The sequence below is a fragment of the Phycodurus eques genome, chromosome 1 (assembly GCF_024500275.1).
Source record: "Phycodurus eques isolate BA_2022a chromosome 1, UOR_Pequ_1.1, whole genome shotgun sequence".
NCBI classification, from domain to species: domain Eukaryota; kingdom Metazoa; phylum Chordata; class Actinopteri; order Syngnathiformes; family Syngnathidae; genus Phycodurus; species Phycodurus eques.
The window spans coordinates 37605663-37631357 of NC_084525.1; the positions used below are offsets into that span (position 1 = coordinate 37605663).

Below are 25695 nucleotides of genomic sequence, written 5' to 3' on the forward strand. Positions count from 1 at the left end.
GAAGGGGGACCCACATTACCCTTTTGGGCTGTGCCTGGCCGGGCCCCATGGGTGCAGGCCCGGCCACCAGGCGCTCGCCTTTGAGCCCCACCTCCAGGCCTGGCTCCAGAGGGGGGCCATAAAAAAAATTAATGTAGAGTGTAGAGTACATTCCTGGTAGTTCATTGCTTGCCGATTCCCAAATCACTCATGGCAGTAGTTCACTGAGTAGTACAAATCTGGCATGTTCAGTACACTACTACAGTCCCTCAAAGTGACTTGCTGTAGTTCCTCTTTCTTGGTCCTTGGCGAATCACATGACCGTACATTCAGTACAGTCCTGCCACCACCTGCACGCTAGCTGCTCATTGGTTATTTGCCAGAGATTCAGAGTGAGTGAAAGAATGGTGCACTTCTGCCTTCAACCGGTTGAGCTCAACAGAGAAAAGAACTAATCACTTAATGTAGCTATCCCACTGTTGTGGTCACAGCGATGCCTTTCCTTTGCGGCTTCTCACAGCTCGGCGAGAGAGCAGCTGACGGACCGCTGAAGAGTACCGAGGTAGCATGTCTGTTTGTCGTGAGTGAGGTGACTCAGGCGAGTGCCCATTCAGTGTGTATAAATCATTGTGAAGCACAATTCACTAAGCATTTGATTGTTGGCCCACGAAAAAAGAGAACGTGAGTTGGCTGACTGACTGGCTGGCTACATAACCCTAATCCTTAAAAAAAAGGCAACTCCAAGGGACTATTTATTCTCCCTGCTTGGCAATACTTCACGCCCAGCGGACTCCATTCCCGCATATATTCTGGAATTATGTCATTTTTCGATGCTAAACTAAAATGGATCCACCAGCAATTTCCCCCTTTCTCTTGCCTTAGTCTACCCTCTCCCCATTCTACATGTCCACACACTTTCAAGTTTTACACTGCCATCATCTATCGCTCCAGGCCTCCACTTGCCAACTTGAACTCCTCCCTACTGTTTTCGTAAAAGCTTGCCTCCCATCCCTGGTCCCCCACATCACTAACATCATCCACTCATTTACTTCCCATATATATATATATATATATATATATATATATATATATATATATATATATATGTATCCTTTGTCTTTTTTATATATATATATATATATATATATAGCATCCTCACAGTTCTGAGGACCCGGGTTCAATCCCCGGCCCCGCCTGTGTGGAGTTTGCATGTTCTCCCCGTGCTTGCGTGGGTTTTGTCCGGGCACTACGGGTTCCTCCCACATCCCAAAAACATGCATTAATTGGAGACTCTAAATTGCCCGTAGGTGTGAATGTGAGTGCACATGGTTGTTTGTTTGTATGTGCCCTGCAATTGGCTGGCAACCAGTTCAGGGTGTACCCCGCCTCCTGCCTGATGACAGCTGGGATAGGCTCCAGCACGCCCGCGACCCTCGTGAGGAGAAGCGGCTCAGAAAATGGATGGATATATATACACACACACACACACACACACACACACACACACACACACATATATATATATATCCTGTGGAGAGCTTCAAAAAGACCTGGAATTAGCATGTACTGTTGTCACAAGGAAAACAGTGAGTCACGTACTCTGCCGCCATGGCCTGGATGCACGCTCACCACGCAAGACCCCATTGCTGGAAAAAAAAAAAAGCATGTCAAAGCTTGTTTAGAGTTTGCTGAACAACATTTGGACAAGCCAGTTAAATACTGGGAGAATATAGTCTGGTCTGATGAGAGCAAATTTGAACGCTTTGGATGGGATATGGCATACCACGTTTGGAGGAGAAATGGCACTGCACATCACCCTAAAAACACAATATTAGCGGCTTTATTTGTTTTCTTTGAAACCAATTGAGGGTTTCCTTGGCAGTATGTTTTGGATGATTATCCTGCTGAAATGTCCACCCTCGTTTCATTTTCATCATCTTCGCAGATGACAGCAAAATATAAGAATGTGAGAAGGAGGCCAATACTTTTTTACACCACTGTACTTATAGTAACTGAATTCATTCTCCTTTGCATCTGACATTCTCAGTTTGCTCGCCAGGATCCTCAAAATGCCCAAGAGGAAGAGGAGATTCATCTGAAAGGAACAAAGACATTCCTCACTGCTGGTTGACCAACGTCTAACGTGCTGATACTTTATCTCAAAAAGGAGGAAATTGTTTCCAATAATAGTGAGCAAAACTGGCACTCGAAGCAGCCACCAAATCCACTTGTCTCCTGGTTTCCCAACAGCTTTGGAAAAAAAACGACACAAACATTTTGGGTCAACATAAGTCATATTCCTCTCATTGGCCACTATATATTTTCTTCATGCATATGTTTATTCACAAACTGTAAATTCTCCAGTGTTATATGTCTATATTTGAACAGAGAAAGAAATCCTGATACCGTGTTATAGTCACAGTGGTACAGCTCTTCGTTTTGTAAATAGCAGCGAGCGCGAGTGAAGGAAGATGAAGACTCCTTTCAGGATCAATGAGGTGAACAGCTGGATGTGAATGTGGTTCCACATACAGTACAGCTTCCTGAGCAAAGACACACACCGTTAATGTGCTATTTACAATATTCTGAGAGGGTTTATGGTCCTCACGTAAAGAGACAGAAAATTGTGATTGCAAGGATTAGAGAGATGAGCGAGAGCGCGTATCCGGTCGTATACATCAACTTTACATAGGAAAAATACAAATCGGAATCAGGTGACTCTGGTGAAGGAGAAAATAACGTCATTGTACAGAATTCAATAACTCGGATGAATGACATAATGGGTGTGCATGAGACGATTCAAACCTCGGAAAGAAAGAGAAGTGCCTCATTGAACCTTTAACCACATGCATCTTGATGTGGACTGAGCAGGCCGGCTCCGTCCAACCGGTGAAGGATGCAGTTGAGATACTTCACCTTGAATATAACAAAGACAGTGTAGAATTCACAAAACAATTACTTTTATAGCCGAATGAATGTAAATTTGTTATTATTTTTTTTTGATTAAGTCATTGGAAAATAATCAACTAATAGCGGGTGCTGGTAAGATATATACAGTAACTGTTAATTTTACATGCGGCTAGCATGTAAATTAATTCATTCTACAGGCGGCTAGCAGTTCAGTACATCCCACATTCCATAACAGTTTCAACTCATCTTGCTTCCTTTAGTGGAAAAATAGATTTTGAATGATACACAGTTACATGTGATGACCACTAGATATCAGTAAAACACTGCATTAGATTCCATTTGGTTACTTTTGAGTGCATATTTTTAGAATGGAGCGAGTGTTTTATGCTGATTTTTACATGGAATTCGCAGTTTAAAAGTAATGACTCACCCGACTTACTTGAATCGTGGTAGAGTTCCCATGCACTTTTTCTTTCGCAAGGTGAATGTGCGGATGGCAACCTAATGACCATTTTGCTTTAAAAAAAAAAATAAAAGGAAAAAGAAAACAAAGGCAACGATGCACCTTTTCTTTTTTCTTTCTTTCTTTTTAACAGCACAAAAATCTAACTTCTTGTCTCAACTGTCATAATAATCTGCACTCGCCTGAATAACCCAAAATTAAGTTGTTATTTACACTTGATTTATTCTAAATAATGTAATGGGACGATGCACGTTTTAAGCACCAGAGCAGATGTTCTGACAAAAAGTCAAACACTTTATTTTGAAATTGAGGTTTGAACGTCATAGCGTTACATTAATCGGTGAACACAAGAGTGGCATTGGTCGACATGGCGTTTAAACCCAGCCCCTCGAGCAAGACTGTAACCTTGGTAACGACAGTGTTTGTCGGGTCCTGTGAGCAATTTAAAAAAAAAAAAAGTGGCCAAATAAACACAGTACCTGTCATTAGAAAACGGCCGGGATTATAATTCAAGTTGTAGTCAACAAATGGTCGAGTCAAGATGGCACCTTCGTAGGTTCTTCGGTTTTTCACCTGCGCAACACTGAACGATGTGAGCGACTTAAAATATTTGTAGTCACTAATGTAATGCATCATCGTCATGAGCCTTTGATGGAGACGGCAAGTCACGACGACGGAGAAGTTCTATATAAATATATCGTTTTAGTTTATCAATAAAGTTAGCTAAGCTACGTGTGTACTCACAAACTGAAGCCAAAGTTTAGTTGTTGTTTTTTCCCTCTGCGAAGATGGTTTGCCTGTGTTAAAAATGGCGCCAGTCGAACCAGGTAGAAGGTATAACAGAAGTTACTGTTGTTAGCCTTCTTGCCAATGTTATCGATGTTACATACTTATGTGACAGTAGGCCTACTTTTACGTCTCGCGTCCAGCCACACATTTATTTTTCAACTCATCCTAATCAGGGCCACGGGGACTTGGAGTTTATCCCATGCAGACGACACCCTGGACTGGTCGCCAGTCAAACACTGGGCACATATAAAACAGAGTCACTGAGTGGGAACGGAGCCCACGCTGTCAGGCAAGTGAACCACTACACTATCAGTGGCCACGTGTTCTCTTGAATTCGAGCATTTGTCAATTATGATAGCATTGCAGGAATGGGAGTGTCCCTTATCAGTACATTTGAATGCTCGGTTCCATTCAGTTTATAAAAGAAGTACACTGCTGTCTCATTTTTATTTACAGCCATCCAGCCGCTTGTCGTTGGTCTTGCGTAGCTGCGGCTGACCCTTGACTCCCTGGAGGATGGCTGTCTCTGCCCCCCTGACGCCGCTGCCGCTGACCCAGCTGGTGGAGGACGGAAGGAGCAGCGTGCCGAACCATCTCCTGGAGTCTAGTACATATTGAGGGGCATGATGACGGCCTTTATTAATTCAATAGTTCCCAATTACGTTTATTCCACCATGCATACATGTGCTGCCGAAAGAAAAAGGAAAATATGATCTATTTGGTTTGCCATTCAAAATCATATCTTTTTTATGTATTTTTTTTTTACGTATATAGAAATCTATGTTAGAGAGAAGAGCAATGGCCTGATCCAAGTGGATCCTTCTGAACTCCATTTCAGCGGCTTCAAGCTAGAGAAGGACTATGTGAAGAGCGTGGTGAGTAAAGAAAGTATCGCTCTAATCTGAATGTCCTTCATGGAACACTGTAATTTATCCCAATTTCTTAATCACAAGTAAAAAATAAAAAGCAAATTAGCTCACATTATGAAATCTTCTCATTTGGGTGGATGAATGAATGAAGATAGGATTTCCCTTCATATATGCTTGATGAATGTGGATGTAAGCATCAAGAGTGTCTAACTGGTTCTCTTGAGTGCACATGATGAATTTGAAATGAAATGCTTTCTCCTCCTCCTTAGAAACTAATCAACATCTCATCAAGAGTTCTAAATATTCACATCATCCCCACCCAAACCAAGCATTTCCGAACAAACTATGCCAAAAAGGTATGTTTGAGTAAGTTTAAGAGTCAACTTTGTCCATTTTGACTAATCTGACTTCCCTCAAGTGTCGTCTCATTCCTGGCCTCGCCTACACAGTGAAGGTCAAATTCTGTCCCCACGAGTGGACCCGTGTCTCTGACTGTATTCGGGTTCACTGTGAGGTAAGCACGCAAGCAACCTTCTTGTGATCTTGTCCCCATGTTTTAATGGCCTGTGCCTTGTCTGTTCTTGCTCTGCACCCGTTTTAAGGATGATGAGAACCTTTTAATTCCAGTTCACGCTTACCCCGCCACCGCTCACGTGCATATCCCAACGCGCGTTGACTTACCAGCTGTACCACTCGGACAGAGGTGTGTGTTTGTGTGTGTGATTGTTTATCTATGAAAATGCATTTCTTCCATACAAGCAAGAACAATATAATGTTTTTGTGTGTGATCCTTCCTATAGTGTTAGCTACATCATTCCATTGAGCTGCAGATCTCCCGCTGATTTGGAGTTTGAAGTGCACCTTATTGAGCCACATGAGGCCTTTTCCATCCACCCACTCACAGGTAGGAATAACAACGTTTGCGTAACCCGTCGGCCTGGTTTCCTCAGTACACTTAACACAACCTATCTGGAGTGCAGCTATGCTGTGCATTCTGCAGGCTACTTGGTTGTCTGTTGTATATTTAATACCTCATGGCTGAGGAAACATCACTTTCCACACGTTCATCTTGTCCAGGCTCTGGGAAGCATCAGCACTTGAGTTTAGAACTCCACCAGATGTGTTATAACATGAGGTTATTTCTTGTCGCTTTGAAACCTCATTGGTCACTAGTTGTTCCCTGCAAATAGTTAAATAATTATATTGTGTAAATATCATCATCATAATGATCAATTTGGATCGTGATTATGTTCTTCAGGTGTGATCCCAGCCAATGGTCAATCTAAGATCACCATTACCTTCAGACCCTGCCGCTATGAGACTTGTCAGGTCACCATTAGGCTGCTTGTCTCACAATTCAACACAAAATCCTACCTCTGTACTGTTACCGGAAGCTCCGCCCCTCTCCTTGGTGTCAGGTATTTGCAGAATTAAGTTACAGCAATTCACTCGAGCACCATTTACACGCACCAGCAGGATGGAAGCAAAATTACCTTCTCTGACTTTAAATTTTCTTTTTCAATGTTTTATTGCGATCCCATGACGAAGGGGAGGCTATCCATCATAGGCAACCGCTTCAACCAAGACCCTGATGTTATCGCAGCCTAAAAAAATAATAATTCATTAACATGAATTGCTTGCACTTATTGTAAGATGTTGAGCACATGAACCAAATAGTTTAACCAAATACTATAGTAGAAATACAAATCATTTTTATATCTTAATCAAAAAAGCAGATGTTAATCTTTTTCTTGACGGGATTGCTTCTGTATATTTTTAATGTTTATTTCTCCTGCTGGGAATAGGGAGCTTGCTCTTCAGATCACACCTGCCAAAAGTAAAGTCTCTTTACCAGACATCCAAGTTCAAAGAGTCAAACTAAAGTCTGCCAAGGATGTTGTCAAACCCAAGGTAATGTTAGAGAAGTCTCCCCATTTCTTCTATTGAGGAATTTTCTATGCCTACTGGTTCTGTGAAGTTACAGTTGAGCTGTTTATTTACCATACATGCAAATCAGTCGCCTTGCGGCGGAATTCGCCGTTTTTAACTCAAAATAGGCCATTTACGTGAATCGTATAGATCCGATGATTTTTCCTGGGTGTGTATGTATGTGTGTGGGGGGGGGGGGGCGAGGTTGCCGTTGCTGTCATCATAGGCTGTTTCATAGTCCTTGAATGCTGTCACCTAGTGATAATGGTACTTTTACTCTGTTACAATGATCTAAATGTCGCTCGCTACTTTTATTTATCAATTATTGCTTATTTATCAACTATTTCGTGCGCGTGACTTCGACTTCCGCATTGGGCGCTGTTTGCGCTAATCTAATTTAAGCGCACATGACCTCACACAACATATTCTATTGGGCTTCCCAGGCATAGGTATTAACACTAGAAGCCAGCCCGGCTGATCGTCGTGCCTAAATGCCCACCATTTTGGGAAGGTCGTCGTTACCATGAAGGCAACGGCACGCTACTCTTGTTTACATTTAGATGAACAACAAAAAAAACAGCTTTCATGTATTATAGAATATGTCTAGCAGTGTCTGCCCAAATGTGGATATTTCAGTTCACTTATAACTTGAGAAAACACCGTGCAGTAAATTGCAAATGTTTATTTTTTTAATTTAAATTTGTTTTTATTGTTTGTGCTATTTACTCAGTATTTGAGTAATTATTTCACTGTGTACTTTTTACCCTTAAGTATTATTTGGGAGGACTACTTTTTGAGTAGTCACATTATTGTCAAGTAACAGTACTCTTACTTGAGTACAATATTTGGCTACTCTACCCACCTCTGGAGCATACATCCTCGATTGCTACTCTTACGTTTATGCAACATTTTTGGTCACCAGATCAGCCAGTGTCGTATTTGTTGCACTGGTCTTTTGTATTTTCGCGTTGAGGTGGTGCGGGTCGTGGCCCTGGTTGCGGTCGCAGCGGAACCGCGAAGCACACGTAACATCGGTGACAAGAGTCCATTAGTACATTTTGTATTAGTTAGGTAACGCGCCTGCAATTATCTAATTAGTTTAGGGATGTTAATGTTAAATATATGACGTGACGGAGCGATGTTAGGGATTATGTCACAACAGATAATGAACTACAGTAACTTAAAATTCAGTAATGGCCAATTAAAACAGAAAAAATATTGTACTTAATATTTTCCTGGAGGATGCTTTTGGGATTAGCCATTGAAGTTGGTAATAGTGAAAAAATGAAGTCAATCAGACAATGATTTTAGTCAATTATTTTCCAGAATGAGAGTGCTTAAAGAGGAGGATGCTATTCATGTGGCACAGCTTGAAGCAGGCATCAGGTGCAGGTGGAGAAGGGCCTGGCTGAAGTTGGAGGCCAAAACAAAAAAAGCAAAGAAACATGTACTTGAGCAGTGTAAATAAAAAGAAAACTTGTTTATTTTGCCTTGTTGTACTCTTCAGTCTTCCAGATTGCTTAATTTATGTTTTAAAAATAAAATCTCTGTAGATTATTTATTTTAGTTTTTTGGCACCTTTTTCATGCCTTTGGTGTTTGCATGTCTAATTTACACATTTTACAATATACAAGCCTACTATTTTATGACTAAGGAGAAATGTAATTTTCCCTCTGCTGCACCACACACATTTCTCTTCACTTCACACTGTTGCTGCTTCACACAACCTACAGGGTGCATTAGGAGGTCCAGCTGGGAGCAAGCCAGGACCAAAGTCTTTGGTGGATGCCTCCACCCACGCTGGGGTGGCAAAGATGCTGCAGAAGGACAGTAGCAAACTTGGCGCTGAACACCCGAGTGAGGGTATGATGTGCATGCCACTTAACTGCCTCTGCTGTTGTGTGGACATTGGACTCATTATCACTCTAAGTCACATTTTGTGCTCGTTAGGTCTGCAGAACAAGCAGAAGAAGGAGGCTCTTTTCCTAAAAAAGGTTCAACAAAATGTTAAAGAAGAGCAAATCAATCGCCTGAAATTGTAGGTTCAGTTGTAATCATTTTCTTTCTTCCCTGATTTGGTTGAGTTTAGCTGTTTGGGCTTTACATTTTGAGTTATTCCAAATTCATCTCTGCCCTAGTCACTTTAATTAAGGCATAGAGGTCTCGAGACACACCTATTAGCTGATTATTCAGTCAGGCCATGTCATCCAACATAAGTGACCTCTGATCTAACAAATTATATTCTGGATGAATGGACTAAAATTGCCACATAGTCCAAAAATCTTGTAGGAAATCTCAACCAAGTGGAAATTTTGTAACGGGAAAGTTTCAGCTCTATATTTTCTTCCGTTTTCACTTCCTGTTGGTGTAATGGCCTTTTGTTCCCTATACTTATGTTTATTTAATAAATGTAATCCGCCAGACAAGTCCATCTGGGTAAAGACCCAGTGTCAGAGTCAACCAGGAGCCAGGTACTGGAGGACAGACTGATTGCATTACAGCAGTACAAGGTAAATGTACAACAACGTACATTTGCAACATTCCTGGAACAGTTTTGATTGGAGTAATGTTTGTCTGACTAGTTCTGTTAGACAAAACAATGTTATGACTGTTTTGTAGGTCAGGAAGGGAGATGTAAGACGTCAGGAAGACTTTACCAGTGGACCACCAAAACTTTACTCAATACGACTAATATCTGACGCAGGGCAGGTATACATGGCATCCTACACTGAGGTTGGATTTGGATTTCTTAAACAGGCCCCTTTCACATGAAAACATAATTGGTGGTCAGGGAATCTACTATCTCATTCATTTTTGTTTGCTGAGATCCGATAAAATACTTTCACATACACTCAGTGTCCTAACACTTAGTAAACGTGTGACAGTAACATGCATTTTTGGATCATCCTCTAGGTCCCCAAAGGAGCCCCATCCTTCCAGTTTCACCCCAGCTTTCAGTGGGCATTAAAAGAGAGGGCCCTAAAACTCTTCCAGCAGGCAGCCCGGAAGGTACACACGCACACAATTAAAGTGTGTGAGATTGCTCATACTCAAACACACATTCGCACACATGCACACAAACACACACACACACACACACACTCACACTCCTAGCAACAATATCCCTGTATGTAGTAAATGAAGTGCATGTTTCCTGGATAGAGTCCATTCTAATCAAAGTAGTAATAATGGCAATGGCACTCAACAGAGCACAAAACTACCCCAGTGCTAAACAATCCTAATACCTACCTACAGATATTGCCACCTCCTACACATAACGCAATCATTAAGACTTATTATTGTTTGTTGAGAACATCATGAAAATGTTCAAAATCTAGCCTCAAGGATAGCCTCTATTGCCTCTGCACCAAAATGTACAGTGCCATGAAAAAGTATTTGCCCCCTTCTCAAATACTTATTTTTTGCATAGTTTCCCCACTTAATGTTTAAGATCGTCAAGGAAATGTAAATATCAGACAAAGATAACCCAAGTAAAGCTAAAATGCAGTTTTTAAATGGTGATTTTTTTTTTTTATTAAGGAAAACAAAAAAAAAACTATTCAAAGCTAATTGGCCTTGTGTGAAAAAATAATTGCCACCTAAAACTAATAACTGGTTGGGCGAGCACCAACAACTGAAATCAAATCTTAAAATATTTTCTTTCTGCTTCGGACCCCACGAATGAAGATACAAAATCAGGCATTTACCAGTTTTGGTTATATTGTGTGTGGTGTGCTCTGATAATCTTACATTTATACAGTTGTACATTACACCACACACAAAGATTCATTTACATTTTTTGGATGATCTTACGCATTAAAGTGGGGAACCTGCAAAAAAACTAAGAATTTTAGATGGGGGCAAATACTGTACACGGATTCTTCCTTGCCTTAGCCTACACTTAACATAGTTTCATAAAACTCTTGTATGTACTTTTTGCACAATACTTTATACTTATAAAGGACACTGCAGAGAGAGATAATCCCACATGGATGTATTTTTGCGACAAGAAAAAGAGGTTTAAAACAAATGTTATTTTACTGGGCGGCATGGTGGACGACTGGTTAGAGCGTCAGCCTCACAGTTCTGAGGACCCGGGTTCAATCCCCGGCCCCGCCTGTGTGGAGTTTGCATGTTCTCCCCGTGCCTGCGTGGGTTTTCTCCAGGCACTCTGGTTTCCTCCCACATCCCAAAAACATGCATGAATTGGAGACTCTAAATTGCCTGTAGGTGTGCATGTGAGTGCGAATGGTTGTTTGTTTGTATGTTCCCTGCGATTGGCTGGCAACCAGTTCAGGGTGTACCCCGCCTCCTGCCCGATGACAGCTGGGATAGGCTCCAGCACGCCTGCGACCCTAGTGAGGAAAAGCGGCTCAGAAAATGGATGGAATGGTTATTTTACTGATGTAGTGCGCACTAGTTGCGTCTCGAGGTACCTTCCCACGCATCAACAAGTTAGCTGTTGCCTGATTAAACCTGCAATGTGCTTCTCTCACAGGTTGTGATGCAGTGTCGCGTGAAACGGACCTTGGCCTTGTGGAGGAATCTACCAGACACTGCGGTGGGCTTGCTCTCGGCCAACAAAGGTCTTTATTACCCTTGAGTGCTCCCTTGATGCAAATGTCCAAGCCTCAAAAACAGCTATTTGTGGCACTGTGTGCATTGGTTCGTGATGCGATTGTGACCCTCTGTGTCATAGAAGTTAACGTCTGTCATTTTATGTTTGTCTCAGTTGAAAAGGAGGAGGCATGTGTTATGAAGATCTCCCCAGACAGGATATTTCCATCTTCCTACCCACTTTTCTCAGATGAAGCTGATCCGCTGGTTAGTACTTTGTGGTACTGAAAGCGCAAATTAACATACACTCATAGGCCACGTCATTAGTGATACAGTACTTGAATAATCAAAGGACATATTCAATTGCAGGAATTGTATTAAATCAAATCTACTTTTACATAAAATCATAAAAGAGAGGTATTTTACATTATGACTACATATATCGACTACTCTTAACAATTTTCACAAAGCTTTGTGGAAGGGTAGTTAATAGGCCAAATACCTATATTTTGGTGCATCTCCAGAACACACCAAAATACAGTATTTTTTGCACTTCCATTACTGTAATTTCTCATGTATAAAACTGTATAATATTTTTTTACCCCAGAAAATTGTCAAGTCAGTAGTGCGCATTATACATAGGTATAAGAGAAAATGAAAAAGACTTTCACATTTCATCAATGTATGCCACCGCCCCGAGAGGTTATGAAAAAGTTGTACACTTTCATTCTAGTATGCCACCTAGAGGTTATGAAAAAGGTGTAGACTACACCTTCATTCCAGTATGATAAGGGTACATATGACTGCATACGATGTACAGTTGTGCTCATAAGTTTACATACCCTGGCAGAATTTGTGATGGCTGATGACTGAATAACAACCATCATTAATTTATTTATGGTTATGTTTTGTTTAATGATAATGCTTTTCTGAAATTCTTGACAGTTTAATTTTAATCCCATTAAAATAAAATTAAATGTGTTTCGCCTAGCCCTTCATGTTTTCTTAAAAGAATTGTACACATCTTACAAATCCTGCCTGTGTAATCAAACATGAGCACAACTGTGTGTTTTCTCATTTACGAAATAAAAGTAGGGCTGTGAATTTCAAAATAAGAGCAAGTAAATAAAAAGAAAGTATTGTGTGTTCAAATAAGGTGTTTAACTTCGGAATAATTATTTGAAAAAACTAATAAAATACATATAATACTTCATGTTTTGATCATATGGGTAGAAGCAAAATCATGCATTGTAAAAATGCATTATACATAGGTTGAAGGGTTTTCCAGAATGTTGAGGTCAACTTCGGGGGTGCGCATTATACATGGGTGTGCATTATTCACGAGAAATTACGGTACTTATTTCTTAATGAGGAACACAATGAGTCTGACAAAACGCACATATTCAGTATTTGGGTATATACTGGGCGACACGGTGGTCGACTGGTTAGAGCGTCAGCCTCACAGTTCTGAGGACCCGGGTTCAATCCCGGCCCCGCCTGTGTGGAGTTTGCATGTTCTCCCCGTGCCTGCGTGGGTTTTCTCCGGGCACTCCGGTTTCCTCCCACATCCCAAAAACATGCATTAATTGGAGACTCTAAATTGCCCGTAGGTGTGACTGTGAGTACGAATGGTTGTTTGTTTCTATGTGCCCTGCGATTGGCTGGCAACCAGTTCAGGGTGTACCCCGCCTCCTGCCTGATGACAGCTGGGATAGGCTCCAGCACGCCCGCGACCCTTGTGAGGAGAAGCGGTTCAGAAAATGGATGGATGGATGGTATATACTGTATGAAGGTGTAAAGCTTGGTACTGGTCCAAATTAGGATTGCACATTTGTAGAGGTCTTTGTGTGTTCTTTTGTTCCATTCTAGTTTTGTGTGTAAAGGCAGATTTTGGGGGTGCAGAAAATGGATGGATCTCATTATATTGCGTAGGTGTGCGCTAACCTAATAAGTGGATGGTGATTGTTGAAATACAGCAAGAGTTTGTTACTTAAAATACACCATTGATTTTGTCTTTCTTTCTCCCAATAGTTGGGTCATCTATAACAGCTGTTACTATGGAGAGCACAGCTCACATCTGCACTCCCAGCAGAAATGAGGGAGAGGACAAATGCCTTCATATCTGCTCTGATTTCATGTTTTAATTCCAGACTCTCACCCACTCATCCCAGCAGCTCTCTTGCCTTCTCCAACACCTTCTTCCAATGCCTATAGAACGCTCACTGCTTGCTATAAGTAAGCTGCTTGGACATGCATATCTGGGTCCTTCGCAGTCTAATATAACAGGTGCATTGTACTTACTGGCACTCACGTTTGAATACACAGAGGGCAGCATTGTATCTGCTTCTGGATGTCTGAAGATATAGTCCTATTGGCCAAACCAGTCAACAACCGTGCTCATGTGTATGTATGACATTGACAATGAAGATGAGGTATGCACTGGCGTGGCATGAGAAGATCATGGCACAGATTTTATCCAAGTTGTCACCCCAGTGGTACTGTGAACCGTCCCTCTTCTGAAACTCACGGTCTTCAGGGGCACGGGTGGCAAGCTGCCAGATCAGCCTCATGTCCATAAGGCTAATATGGTTTATTGGTTTTTCACTTACTGGGTGTCATTTGAAGAGCTGCAACACTTGTTCTTCACAGTCTTGTGCATTAACCTATTGACATTGTAAAGTGAAAGACACTCCTCAGTCACTCTCTTTTCAAGAGCTGACTCACGTTGGATCATTCCTGATCCCTGTGCAAGGTCCACTAGGGCTGCCAGCATCGATCTCGACATATGGGCAACCTACATTATTATTTGCCTACAGTACATATGTACACATGTTTGATGATCCAGGGTTGTCCAATTCATGGACCACATTGTGGTTAGGTTTATGACTGAAACCATATATATCTGTAAATATTTATGTAAAATTGCCTCATCATATTTTTACATAGGCGGCACGGTGGCCGACTGGTTACCCTCACAGTTCTGAGGACCCGGGTTCAAATCCGGCCTCACCTGTGTGGAGTTTGCATGTTCTCCCGGTGCCTGCGTGGGTTTTCTCCGGGTACACCAGTTTCCTCCCACATCCCAAAAACATGCATGGTAGGTTAATTGAGGACTCTAAATGGCCGATAGGTGCGACTGTGAGTGTGAATGGTTGTTTGTTTCTACATCCCCAATTCCAATGAAGTCGGGACGTTGTGTTAAAGATAAATAAAACAAAATACAATTATTTGAAAATCATGTTCAACCTATATTTTATTGAATACACTACAAAGAATAGATATTTAATGTTCAAACTGATAATCATTAACTTACAATTTTATGGCTGCAACACGTTCCAAAAAAGCTGGGACAGGTGGCAAAAAAGACTCAGAAATGCTCATCAAACACCTGTTTGGAACATCCCACAGGTGAACAGGCTAATTGGGAACAGGTGGGTGCCATGATTTGGTATAAAAGGAGCTTCCCTGAATTGCTTAGTCATTCACAAGCAAAGATGGGGCAAGGTTCACCTCTTTGTAAACACGTGCGTGAGAAAATAGTCGAACAGTTTAAGGACAATGTTCCTCAATGTACAATTGCAATGAATTGAGGGATTTCATCATCTACTGTCCATAATATCATCAAAAGGTTCAGAGAATCTGGAGAAATGACTGCATGTAAGCGGCAAGGCCGAAAACCAACATTGAATGCCTGTGACCTTCGATCCCTCAGGCGGTACTGCATCAAAAACCGGCATCAATGTCGAAAGGATATGACCACATGGGCTCAAAAATTAGCAGCCAAATTGAACTTGATCAAAAAAAGGTCAAATGAATGAATCTGCATCATTTATGAATTTCTGAACCAAAATACTCTCAGAAACTATGTATTATGCAGCATTGGGGGCCAAACAAAAATATAATTTCCAGGTTGGCAGACAGCAGCCATTTTAGATATGGGGCTGTCACAAAATATATATTTTGTGAGGGGCACACCAGCTAATATTTTTTCCTTTAACCTTTTAAAGATGACAGATCCAATGATAAAAATTAACCTTCACTCTCCACGATCACAGAACTGCTATAGGTAACCCAACTACAATGCCCTGCAGAGGAAAGAAGCACTTTCCTTTAATTTGTGCAAATGGTGTCTGCTTTCTATTTGTAGGCTCTTGACTTTTCTGCAGTGCCTGTGGATGCTGTTGATGTGAGGGTGACGACACATGTTCCTACCTTCAAGCTTCAAGTAGGTGTAGTAACTGCTTATCTAAGCATAACTCATGTCTCCATGACAATGCATTGTGTGTTCTCAGTGAACTCTTGAAATATATGAATGTATTTCTATATAGGTTCCTCAGTACTATAAGCTGATGGGCTACCACCCTGTGTCAGCTTGGGAAGCCTTTAACGCTTTCATTCCCACTACCTTAGCCCGACCACTTCGCACTGGAGATCCAGTAAAGTTACAACACATTATGATCAGCCAATGTAATCCATGGCTACTGTATTTGCAAAGTATCTTTCCTTCACATTTTTCCCCCAGGAGGCAGGTTCCCAGTCACCCACACCAGGGGAGGAGGATGAGCAAGATGCCAATGATCTAAACTTCACTCTCCCTCGCGCTCTACTTCGACCCATTCATGCACACCCACTCAGAATCTTCGTGAGGGTCTTATTGATGGATGTTTATTAGCAATTCTGATAGGTTTCTAGGTATAGGTATACTTTTACATACCTTTCTCATGTGTTGTGTGCTGTAGAACCCTGCTCCTGGCCTCCAGGCCTATAAGCCAACCCCTAAATACCTCGAAAGCGATGTGGACTTTCACCTCTGCCCATTGCCTCGGTAAATGTTTCCTCTTCAGTGCCATTGCAGCATAATCCTTCCTTGATATGGAGCTGCTTATTGAGTATATTACATAATATTTACACTCTCTGTGTAGTTATTCAACCTCTGAGGGTCAAACTAGTGGGATGGAGTCACAAACATTACAAATGCAGACTCTGGACACAAAGGTAGTTAGATCGCATATAGTATACTGTATGTTTTTTGTCTTAAGGTATTTTGCTGAAACCATCTTAAATACATCACTGCTACACTTCCTTTCTTTGCATTAGGAAGCGATCACAGGGTTGAAGACATGGGACAATTTTGGCTTGGTAACTGCAACATGTGTATCCAGACAGGCTGCTCTGACCAGCAACATCTTGCATGGGTAGGTAACCAGGCTTCCATCAGGATTGCAAACTACCAGTGGAGGTATCAGTAACATCATTTTTTATTTAAACTTTATTTATCCAAGTAAGGAAATTGAGAACAGATTCTCATTTGCAATGCTGACCTGGCTGCAGACAGCAGAGTAAAACAAAGCAAAATAGAAGCAAATACAAATAAATAAATAAATAAAACAAATAAATACAAAAATGAATTTTTTTTTAATAGTTTGATATAGTTACATAATTACAAAATAGATCACATTACAACATAGCATATTATGAAGTAAAGGCTCATAACAGGCTAAAAACCGGTGCAGCGATCATGTACAGTAGCCTATCTCTCACTGATTTAAAAAAAAAAAAAAAAAAAATGAACGGGATGAATGAGGTGAGTTTCATCATTTGTTGTAGAGTGTTCAAGTCGTTTGGGGGAGACAATTTAAAAGAGGATCGATCAAAAGTAGTGCAGACTTTGGTATTGAAGAGGTTAATAATACTCCTGTAATGGAGTCTACGGGTGGCGGTATGTATGGTGAGCAGCGAGCCAAGATAGGGTGGGGTCTTGCTAGTGTTTTATAGAGTAACATGGACCAGTAACCAGGGAGCACAGTTCACACGGGTGAGTGTTAATGCAGCACCAATGACAAATTGGATGGGAGCATGGTAGATGTGGTGTTCATTAACAAGTAACAACATCATTGTATTATGTGTATCCATTTTCTACCGCTAATCCGAGGTTGGTTTGCGGCGGCAGTAGCTTTACCAGGGATGCCAAGACCTCCCTCTCCCCAGCCACTTCCTTCAGCTCTTCCGAGGGGATCCCGAGGCGTTCCCAGGCCAGCCGAGAGACGTAGTCTCTCCAGCGTGTCCTGGGTCGTCCCCGAGTTCTCTTCCCGGTGGGACGTACCCAGAACAACTCACCAGGGAGGCGTCCAGGAGGCATCCGAATCAGATGCCCCAGCCACCTCATCTGGCTCCTCTCGATATGGAGGAGCAGCGGCTCTACTCTGAGATCGTCCCGGATGACCGAGCTTCTCGCCCTATCTCTAAGGGAGAGCCGGACACCCTGCGGAGGAAACTCATTTCGGCCGCTTGTATCCGGCATCTTGTTCTTTCGGTCACGACCCACAGCTCGTGGCCTTAGGTGAGGATAGGAACGTAGATCGACCGGTAAATCGAGAGCTTCGCCTTTCGGCTTAGCTCCTTCTTTACCACAACGGACCGATACAAAGTCCGCATCACTGCAGACGCTGCACCGATCCGCCTGTCGATCTCCATTCCATTCTTCCCTCACTCGTGAACAAGACCCCAAGATACTTGAACTCCTCCACTTGGGGCAGGATCTCATCCCCGACCCGAAGAGGGCACGCCACCCTTTTCCGACTGAGATTTGGAGGGGCTGATTCTCATCCCAGCCGCTTCACACACAGCTGAAAACCGCTCCAGTGAGAATTGGAGATCACGGCTTGATGAAGCGAACAGAACCACATCATGTGCAAAAAGCAGCGATGCAATTCTGAGGCCACCAAACCGGAGCACCTCTACGCCTCGGCTGCGCCTTGAAATTCTGTCCATAAAAGTTACAAACAGAATCGGTGACAAAGGGCAGCCGTGGCTGAGTCCAACCCTGACCGGAAGTTAGTCCGACTTACTGCGGGCAATGCGGACCAAACTCTGACACCGGTCGTACAGGGACCGAACAACCCGCATCAGGGGGTTCGCCTTCCCTAAGTCCACAAAACACATTTAGACTGGTTGGGTGAACTCCCATGCACCCTCGAGGACCCTGCCAAGGGTGTAGAGCTGGTCCACTGTTCCACGGCCAGGACAAAAATCACACTGCTCCTCCTGAATCTGAGATTCGACTTCCTGACGGACCCTCCTCTCCAGCTCCCCTGAATAGACTTTATCAGGGAGGCTGAAGAGTGTGATCCCCCTGTAGTTGGAACACGCCCTCCGGTCCCCCTTCTTAAAAAGGGGGACCACCACCCCAGTCTGCCAATCCAGAGGCACTGCCCCTGATGTCCACGTGAGGTTGCAGAGGCGTGTCAACCAGGACAGCCCCACAACATCCAGAGCCTTTAGGAACTCCGGGTGAATCTCATCCATCCCCGGGGCCTTGCCACCAAGGAGCTTTTTAACCACCTCGGTGAACTCAACCCCAGAGATAGGTGAGCCCGCCTCAGATAACCCAGACTCTGCTTCCTCATGGGAAGGCATGTCGGTGGAGTTGAGGAGGTCTTCGAAGCTCGGCGGCTCTCACCATGGGCAACTTCAGAGTGGAAGAGAATCCAACCCCTCTCAAGAGGACTGGTACCAGACCCCAAGCTGTGTGTGAAGGCGAGCCCGACTATATCTAGTCGGAACGTCTCGACCTTACACACCAGCTCGGGCTCCTTCCCTGCCAAAGAGGTGACATTCCACGAACCTAGAGCCAGCTTCTGTAGCCGGGGATCGGATCGCCAAGGTCCCTGCCTTCGGCCAACGCCCAGCTCACACTGCACCCGACCCCTACGGCCCCTCCCACAGGTGGTGAGCCCATGGGAAGGGGGACCCACGTTACCCCCTGGGCCGTGCCCGGCCGGGCCCCATGGCTTCAGGCCCCGCCACCAGGCGCTCGCTTTCGATCCCCACCTCCAGGCCTGGCTCCAGAAGGGGGGCCCGGTGACCCGCATCCGGGCAAGGGAAAATGTCCTCCTGCATTGTTTGTCATCATAGGGTTTTTTGGAGCTGTGCTTTGTCTGGTCCCTCACCTAGGTTTTCCACGGGTGACCCTGTCAGGGGCATAAAGCTCCAGACAACTTAGCTCCTAGGATCATTGGGACACACAACCCCTCCACCACGATAAGGTGACATTGAGGGGCATTGTATTGTGTGTTTAACTAAATGATTCCATATTCCATATATGAAAGGTATTTCTACCCTTTTAAAAAGCCAATCGTAAACAGTGTTACTTCGGTGGGGTCCTCACCAGGAATCTAATTTACACTAGCAAAATCATCAGTTGCTTCTGGAAGTTATTGGCTCAGCTAAACACCCGTGATGAAAATTGAGTGGTCAACACCACTCTTAAGGCAGCCAAAGAGCGAGGTCTACGTGCTTTCGCACAATGTGAGCGACAACTTAATAAAATGTCTGTTTTGAACACTGAACACACAAAAAAAGACATTACCAGTGTTGGGAAAGTTCCTTTTCTACTTGAACTACTTAAAAGTTAATTTCACCATTCCAAAAATGAACTAGTTTATAGTTATTTTTTCCCCAAATATGTTGCTGTGAGCTATTGCCCTCAAAATATTTGCATTTCCCCATTTATGCCACCAATTTGGTCCTGCCGCTTTCAGCCTCGTCTCAAAACGAGGCAAAGCTTGTTGCGTGAATTATTTGTATTTTTTTAAAAGAGGATTTAAAACAAAAACAGGACTCTTGTCCTTAATTGTTACAAACACTATTTGAGGGAGAAAATTACGCGTCACTGCAGCTATGAACTACTCTCCCTAAACTAGCAGCCTTGGCTCAGTTGATACAGTAAAGGGGGAAATTGTCATGTACTGCCCTGCAGTACCGTTTTGGAGCCTGGCTGGCGCTTTGCGCCCTCTCGTCCTCTCTCTCCCCTCCGCTCTCTGTTTCAGCTTCTTCTCAAGCCACGCACCTGTCTCCAATCAACCCTCATCACCACCTGTCCACGCCGCCGCCTGTCAACACATCCATGACCACTTCCATAACCTTTGCTCAATAAACTGTCCATCATTTTACATCAGCCTCTGCCTGTTCTTGGGCTCAGCTACTTCCCACACCTGACAGAATACTTTGGTCACTATGAAGCCAGCAACTCCGGAGGCACTGAAGAACGCACTAACACTCCAAGGCACCCACATTGGGCGACAGGACAAACTACTGCAAGAAATCACCGAACCGGTCAACTCCCTTTCGCAACAGGTCTCCCTCCTTTCCCAACAGATGCAATCCATTCAACCCCCTGTAAGTACTCCTCCCGAGCCCGCAGCCTCCGAGCCACCCCGCTTCCCATACAAAGAACCTCATGTCCCTCCGCCCGAGCCCTACTCCAGGGACCTAGGTGCATGTAGCCAGTTTATTCTTCATTGCTCACTCGTATTCAATCTCCAACCGTACAGTTATCCCACCTCCTTCTTTTCCTTTCGGCTTGTCCCTTTAGGGGTCGCCACAGCGCGTCATCCTTTTCCATGTAAGCCTATCTCCATGCATCCTCCTCTCGAACACCAACTGCCCTCATGTCTTCCCTCACGACGTACATCAACCTTCTCTTTAGTCTTCCTCGAGCTCTCTTGCCTGGTAGCTCCATCCTCATCATCCTTCTACCAATATACTCACTATTTCTCCTCTGGATGTGTCCAAACCATTGAAGTCTGTTCTCTCTAACTTTGTCTGCAAAACATCGAACCTTGGCTGTCCCTCTGATGAGCTCATTTATAATTTTATCCAACCTGGTCACTCCGAGAGCGAACCTCAACATCTTCATTTCCGCCACCTCCAGCTCTGCTTCCTGTTGTCTCTTCAGTGCCATTGTCTCTAATCCGTACATCATGGCTGGCCTCACTACTGATTTATAAACTTTGCCCTTCATCCTAGCAGAGACTTTTCTATCACATAACACACCTGACACCTTCCTCCACCCGTTCCAACCTGCTTGGACCCGTTTGTTCACTTCCTGACCACACTCACCATTGCTCTGGATGGTTGACCCCAAGTATTTAAAGTCCTCCACCCTTGCTATCTCTTCTCCCTGTAGCCTCACTCTTCCCCCACCACCCCTCTCATTCATGCACATATATTCTGTTTTACTTCGGCTAATCTTCATTCCTCTGCTTTCCAGTGCATGCCTCCATCTTTCTAACTGTTCCTCCACCTGCTCCCTGCTTTCACTGCAAATCACAATGTCATCTGCAAACATCATGGTCCACAGGGATTCCAGTCTAACCTCATCTGTACAGTTATCCCACCAAACGTTCCCAAGTAGCATATGGCATTAACCTCCTCCGCAGCAAAATGGTCCACTTCATTATGGCACAACTCCTCCCCGGTCCTCCTTTTGTTAGATTCCTTTTCCGCCGAACTCCGTAAGGTTTTCGATCACCCTGTTCAGGGCAAAGAAGCCACCTGTCATCTCCTCACACTCACTCAGGGTGCTAAGTCCGTTGCAGAATATTCCATCGACTTCCGTATCCTTGCTGGTGAATGCGGGTGGGTTGACGCAGCCCTTAGGGGTCTCTTAGGGGTCTCTCCGAACAAATCAAAGACGAGCTTGCGGTCCGGGACCAGCCCTCCTCTCTTGAGGCTCTTTTCGCCCTCTCCATCCGTCTGGATAACAGACTGCGAGAGAGAGCCCGTGAGAAAGGGCTATGCTTGCGTAAACACTCTCCCACTCTGAGCACCACGCAGTCATCTTCCGCACTTTCTTCACTCCCCGTTGCATCCGATGAATCCATTAAAATTGGTCAAACACGTTTAGATCCACAAGAACGTCAGCGTCGTGTCATCCAGCGGCTGTGCATCTACTGCGGTCAATCCGGTCACTTTATTTCCTCATGCCCCCTCCGACCAGAAAGACCAGGCTCACCGCATCCCAAGAGTGTCGCAGTGAGCCAAACATCCGTTCCCACAAGCTCTCCCTCCCGCATGACCGTTCCCGCTTGCATTATCATATCGGCTCATAACACCCCCATCGCTGCCCTTATTGATTCCGGTGCCCATGATAATTTTATTCATGAAGAAATAATTCACCAGCTCCAAATCCCTGTTCAACCACTTCCATCCTCAAAAAAAGTCACAGCCCTGGATGGCCGGGTAATTTCCCTGGTCACCCATCAAACAGTGCCCATCACACTCCTTATTTCAGTGTGAAAACATTTCCCTTTTTGTCATTCCTTCCCCTGAGACCCCCTTAGTTCTTGGTATTCCCTGGCACAAACTCCACAACCGCGTCATAGACTGGGCTCGTTTATCCATCAACGGATGGAGTCCTCATTGCCAATCCCACTGTCTGCTTTCTGCCGTAGGCAGGCGGAACAATTTATGTTTTTTTCCTCTCCAGAATCACATTTTGTTACACATGCGGCCATGCAACTTTTGGGGGCTGGTTTGCCAAATAATACGTTTGTCCCCCAACACGTTAACTGTGTTTGACTGAACTAGTAGATGAAATTTCATTCACTGAACTAGTTCAGGTACAACACTGGACATTACCAACATTTGAGTTTCATTCATTTGACACTGCGTGTCTGTATTATAAAGCCCAATTCCAATGAAGTAAAAACAGAATAAAAGGATTTGCAAATCCTTTTCAGCCTATGTTCATTGGAATTGGGGTTTGTATGATTGAATAAGCACTACCACACAAGTCAGCATAAGAGTAAGCTAGCAAACATTATTTGAAAACGTACCTTCAAAATTGCAGCGGTACGATGAAACGTAAAACTAAATAAAGAAATTGTATTTCCAGCAGTGGACTCTGACGAGCAGGACTCGATCAGACATTGACATGCCACTGAACAGGGTATACGCCAATGCCAAAGTGCTGTGTGCAGAGATCGAGCCAGGATGTAGTGTAGGTCACCTCAGGGCGCTGGAATGTAGCGCCCCGCCTTGGTCCTATTCATATCATTAAAGAGGAGCTACTGCACATGCGAGGCTTGAAGTCAATGCGTAAAGATACTGTACATGCACCCAAAACTGGAAGTGGATTATGATTTCAGAGAACCGAGATTGACGAAACAAATTTACTCATCATTATCGATACACTTTTTATCCTGCTCCTCTTAAAATAGATATACATAGTGTATATATAAAAATATTTTTATCTTATTATGAATATTTTTATTAGGGTGGCACGGTGGACGACTGGTTAGCACATCTGCCTCACAGTTCTGAGGAGCCTGGTTCAAATCTGGCCTTCAGATGAGTGGAGTTTGCATGTTCTCCCCATGCCTGTGTGGGGTTTCTCCGGGTACTCCGGTTTCCTCCCACATTCCAAAAACATGCATGGTAGGTTGATTGAAGACTCTAAATTGACCGTAGGTGAGTGCGATTGGTTGTTTGTTTATATGTGCTCTGCGATTGGGAGGCGACGGGTTCAGGGTGTACCCCGCCTCTCGCCCAGAGTCAGCTGGGCTAGCCTTCAGCACGCCCGGGACCCCAGTGAGGATAAGCGCTGTAGAAAATTGATGGATGGATATTTTTATTAGATTTTTTTTTTCTTCAAGAAAAGTAATGTAGTGACCATCGCCATGGTGGGGCAGCGCCCTTGCGCACTCGTTTGACCAACTTCCATTGGATAATACACTGATTAGCCAGGTTTCTTCCAAGCAATATTTTAACCGTAACCGTCCAATTCTAGTAAGTCTAGCTCCTGCCTTTAGATACTGTTGTTGATACCCGAACATGTTACAGTATACAGATCAGTTGTTTGTTTGTTTGTTTGGTTTTTGCTCCCTTCATAGTTTTCCACTATACAAAATGCAAACAATGCTTACGGTAACTGAAATGAACTCTACTGCTTATAGGAAGTGCATGTGAAGAAGCATAAAGTAAAACGCTTTCATTCAGTTTTGCCATCCCTCAAAGTGCTTTTAGGCGGCTGTCGTTTTATCTCTGCTGTTCAAACGCAGCCGTTGGAAGTCCTTTCATCTCAGTGAGGCCGAGTGGATATCTGTCCTGTTCAGTCACGTATGGTCCAGCTCTTTGCTGCATCAATCAGCTTGTATTTTTTTGTGCGTCCTCCAGTTCTGCTGACTATAATAAAGACATCCTTCCTGTCACATCACCTGATGCTTTCACCCTGCCTCCTGCTTATCTCTCAGGATGTACAGACAAAAGGTAAGCACACTAGTGATTGATTCTTTTTTTTTTCAGTCATACTGTATTTCAGCCTTTTTGTCTTAATGTAAAAAATGTTTTAAAAAATCCCATATACTGACTTTAATACTATATACTGTGTTTGTCTGCATGCAGGTGCGAAGTGACACTAACCCCAGAGATGATAAAACGAGAATTCCTATCTCGTTTCCAGTGAGAACCTTCCACAGGTGGAACAGCTAGTGATTCTGCTAACATGATTCATTGAATGGCCAAGCCACTAAGAAACACAGTTATTAGATTCTTTAATGCTTATTTACACAACAGAAGTGCTTCCTGCACTATAAATAGACTGGATGCTAAAGTCCAGCCATTAATTCTACAATTAGTACTTGATAGTACTGAAATGAACAATTGGCTTATTATCTCTTTTGGGTAAACCAAACATAGATAGCACAAATGAAGTTGACGAATTGTAAATCCTCCTGATTCTTCTGGAGAGCTTGAAACACGCTACACAATGCTACTTTTATTTATGTAGTATTTTTTGTCATTGTTGTAGAGAAACATGCTCCTCTTAAAATAACTCATTCACTGCCATCGACAGCTTTTGATGTCAACTATCCATGTTAACTGGGAGGGCTGGAGTGAATGAGCTAAAATATGTGGCATAGAAAAAATAGTATAACATTCAAATACTGTATGTCATTGATAATACACCAATTTCAGCCATTATATTTTACATGTATAGCTCATAGATGTTTAGATTCATTACGAACGCTGGGTTTGTATGTGGCAGGCACCAGAGGCAGCATCTCGTCTGGGTTCAAACAGATGAGGAAAAAGTGGGATGAGGAAACTGCAGCTGCTTGGAGACCCAGTGATCATCACACGACTGTGACTAGGCCCCCCTCACACACACACACGTGTTGCACACTTTTACATCAATAAAAAAAGATTTTTGTGGAGGGTATGAGTTTAATTAAAGTCTCTTCATTTAAAAGCTCACAGGTTTGGCGCTATTACTGCATGAAAGGGCCGAGTGGTCTATTAAGTACCCGCTCTCGCCCCTAGAGGGATCTCCAACTCAGTTAGAGATCTCATAGAACAGAAAACAATGTCATGAATTGCTTTGGCTTTTGTTTAGAGCCACATGCAAATCCCTTCGGA

At 43.4% G+C, this 25695-nt stretch overlaps 1 protein-coding gene across 1 annotated transcript; it reads left to right on the forward strand.

Moving 5' to 3' along the window:
* The first annotated feature begins 3819 nt into the window (after positions 1 to 3819).
* cfap221 (cilia and flagella associated protein 221) lies at positions 3820 to 25490 on the forward strand. Its single transcript, XM_061706306.1, has 26 exons — positions 3820 to 3944; positions 4315 to 4430; positions 4598 to 4748; positions 4916 to 5016; positions 5280 to 5366; positions 5429 to 5524; positions 5613 to 5713; positions 5811 to 5914; positions 6269 to 6428; positions 6816 to 6921; positions 8673 to 8802; positions 8890 to 8977; positions 9362 to 9449; positions 9559 to 9648; positions 9853 to 9948; positions 11438 to 11525; positions 11672 to 11763; positions 15644 to 15721; positions 15825 to 15932; positions 16019 to 16138; positions 16236 to 16321; positions 16419 to 16491; positions 16594 to 16691; positions 24454 to 24546; positions 24682 to 24755; positions 25325 to 25490. The coding sequence occupies exons 3-25, from the start codon at positions 4658 to 4660 to the stop codon at positions 24740 to 24742; spliced, it is 2235 nt and encodes a 744-aa protein (XP_061562290.1). The 5' UTR covers positions 3820 to 3944; positions 4315 to 4430; positions 4598 to 4657; the 3' UTR covers positions 24743 to 24755; positions 25325 to 25490.
* Positions 25491 to 25695: the final 205 nt, after the last annotated feature.

What these genes read in the sequence shown, in the direction of transcription:
- cfap221 (XM_061706306.1), top strand. Translation starts at nt 4,658, where the DNA reads ATGGCTGTCTCTGCCCCCCTGACGCCGCTGCCGCTGACCCAGCTGGTG. An exon ending in TTCCATCCACCCACTCACAG is followed by an intron (nt 5,915 to 6,268) that starts GTAGGAATAACA and finishes TATGTTCTTCAG; the next exon opens with GTGTGATCCCAGCCAATGGT. An exon ending in TCCAGCAGGCAGCCCGGAAG is followed by an intron (nt 9,949 to 11,437) that starts GTACACACGCAC and finishes CTTCTCTCACAG; the next exon opens with GTTGTGATGCAGTGTCGCGT.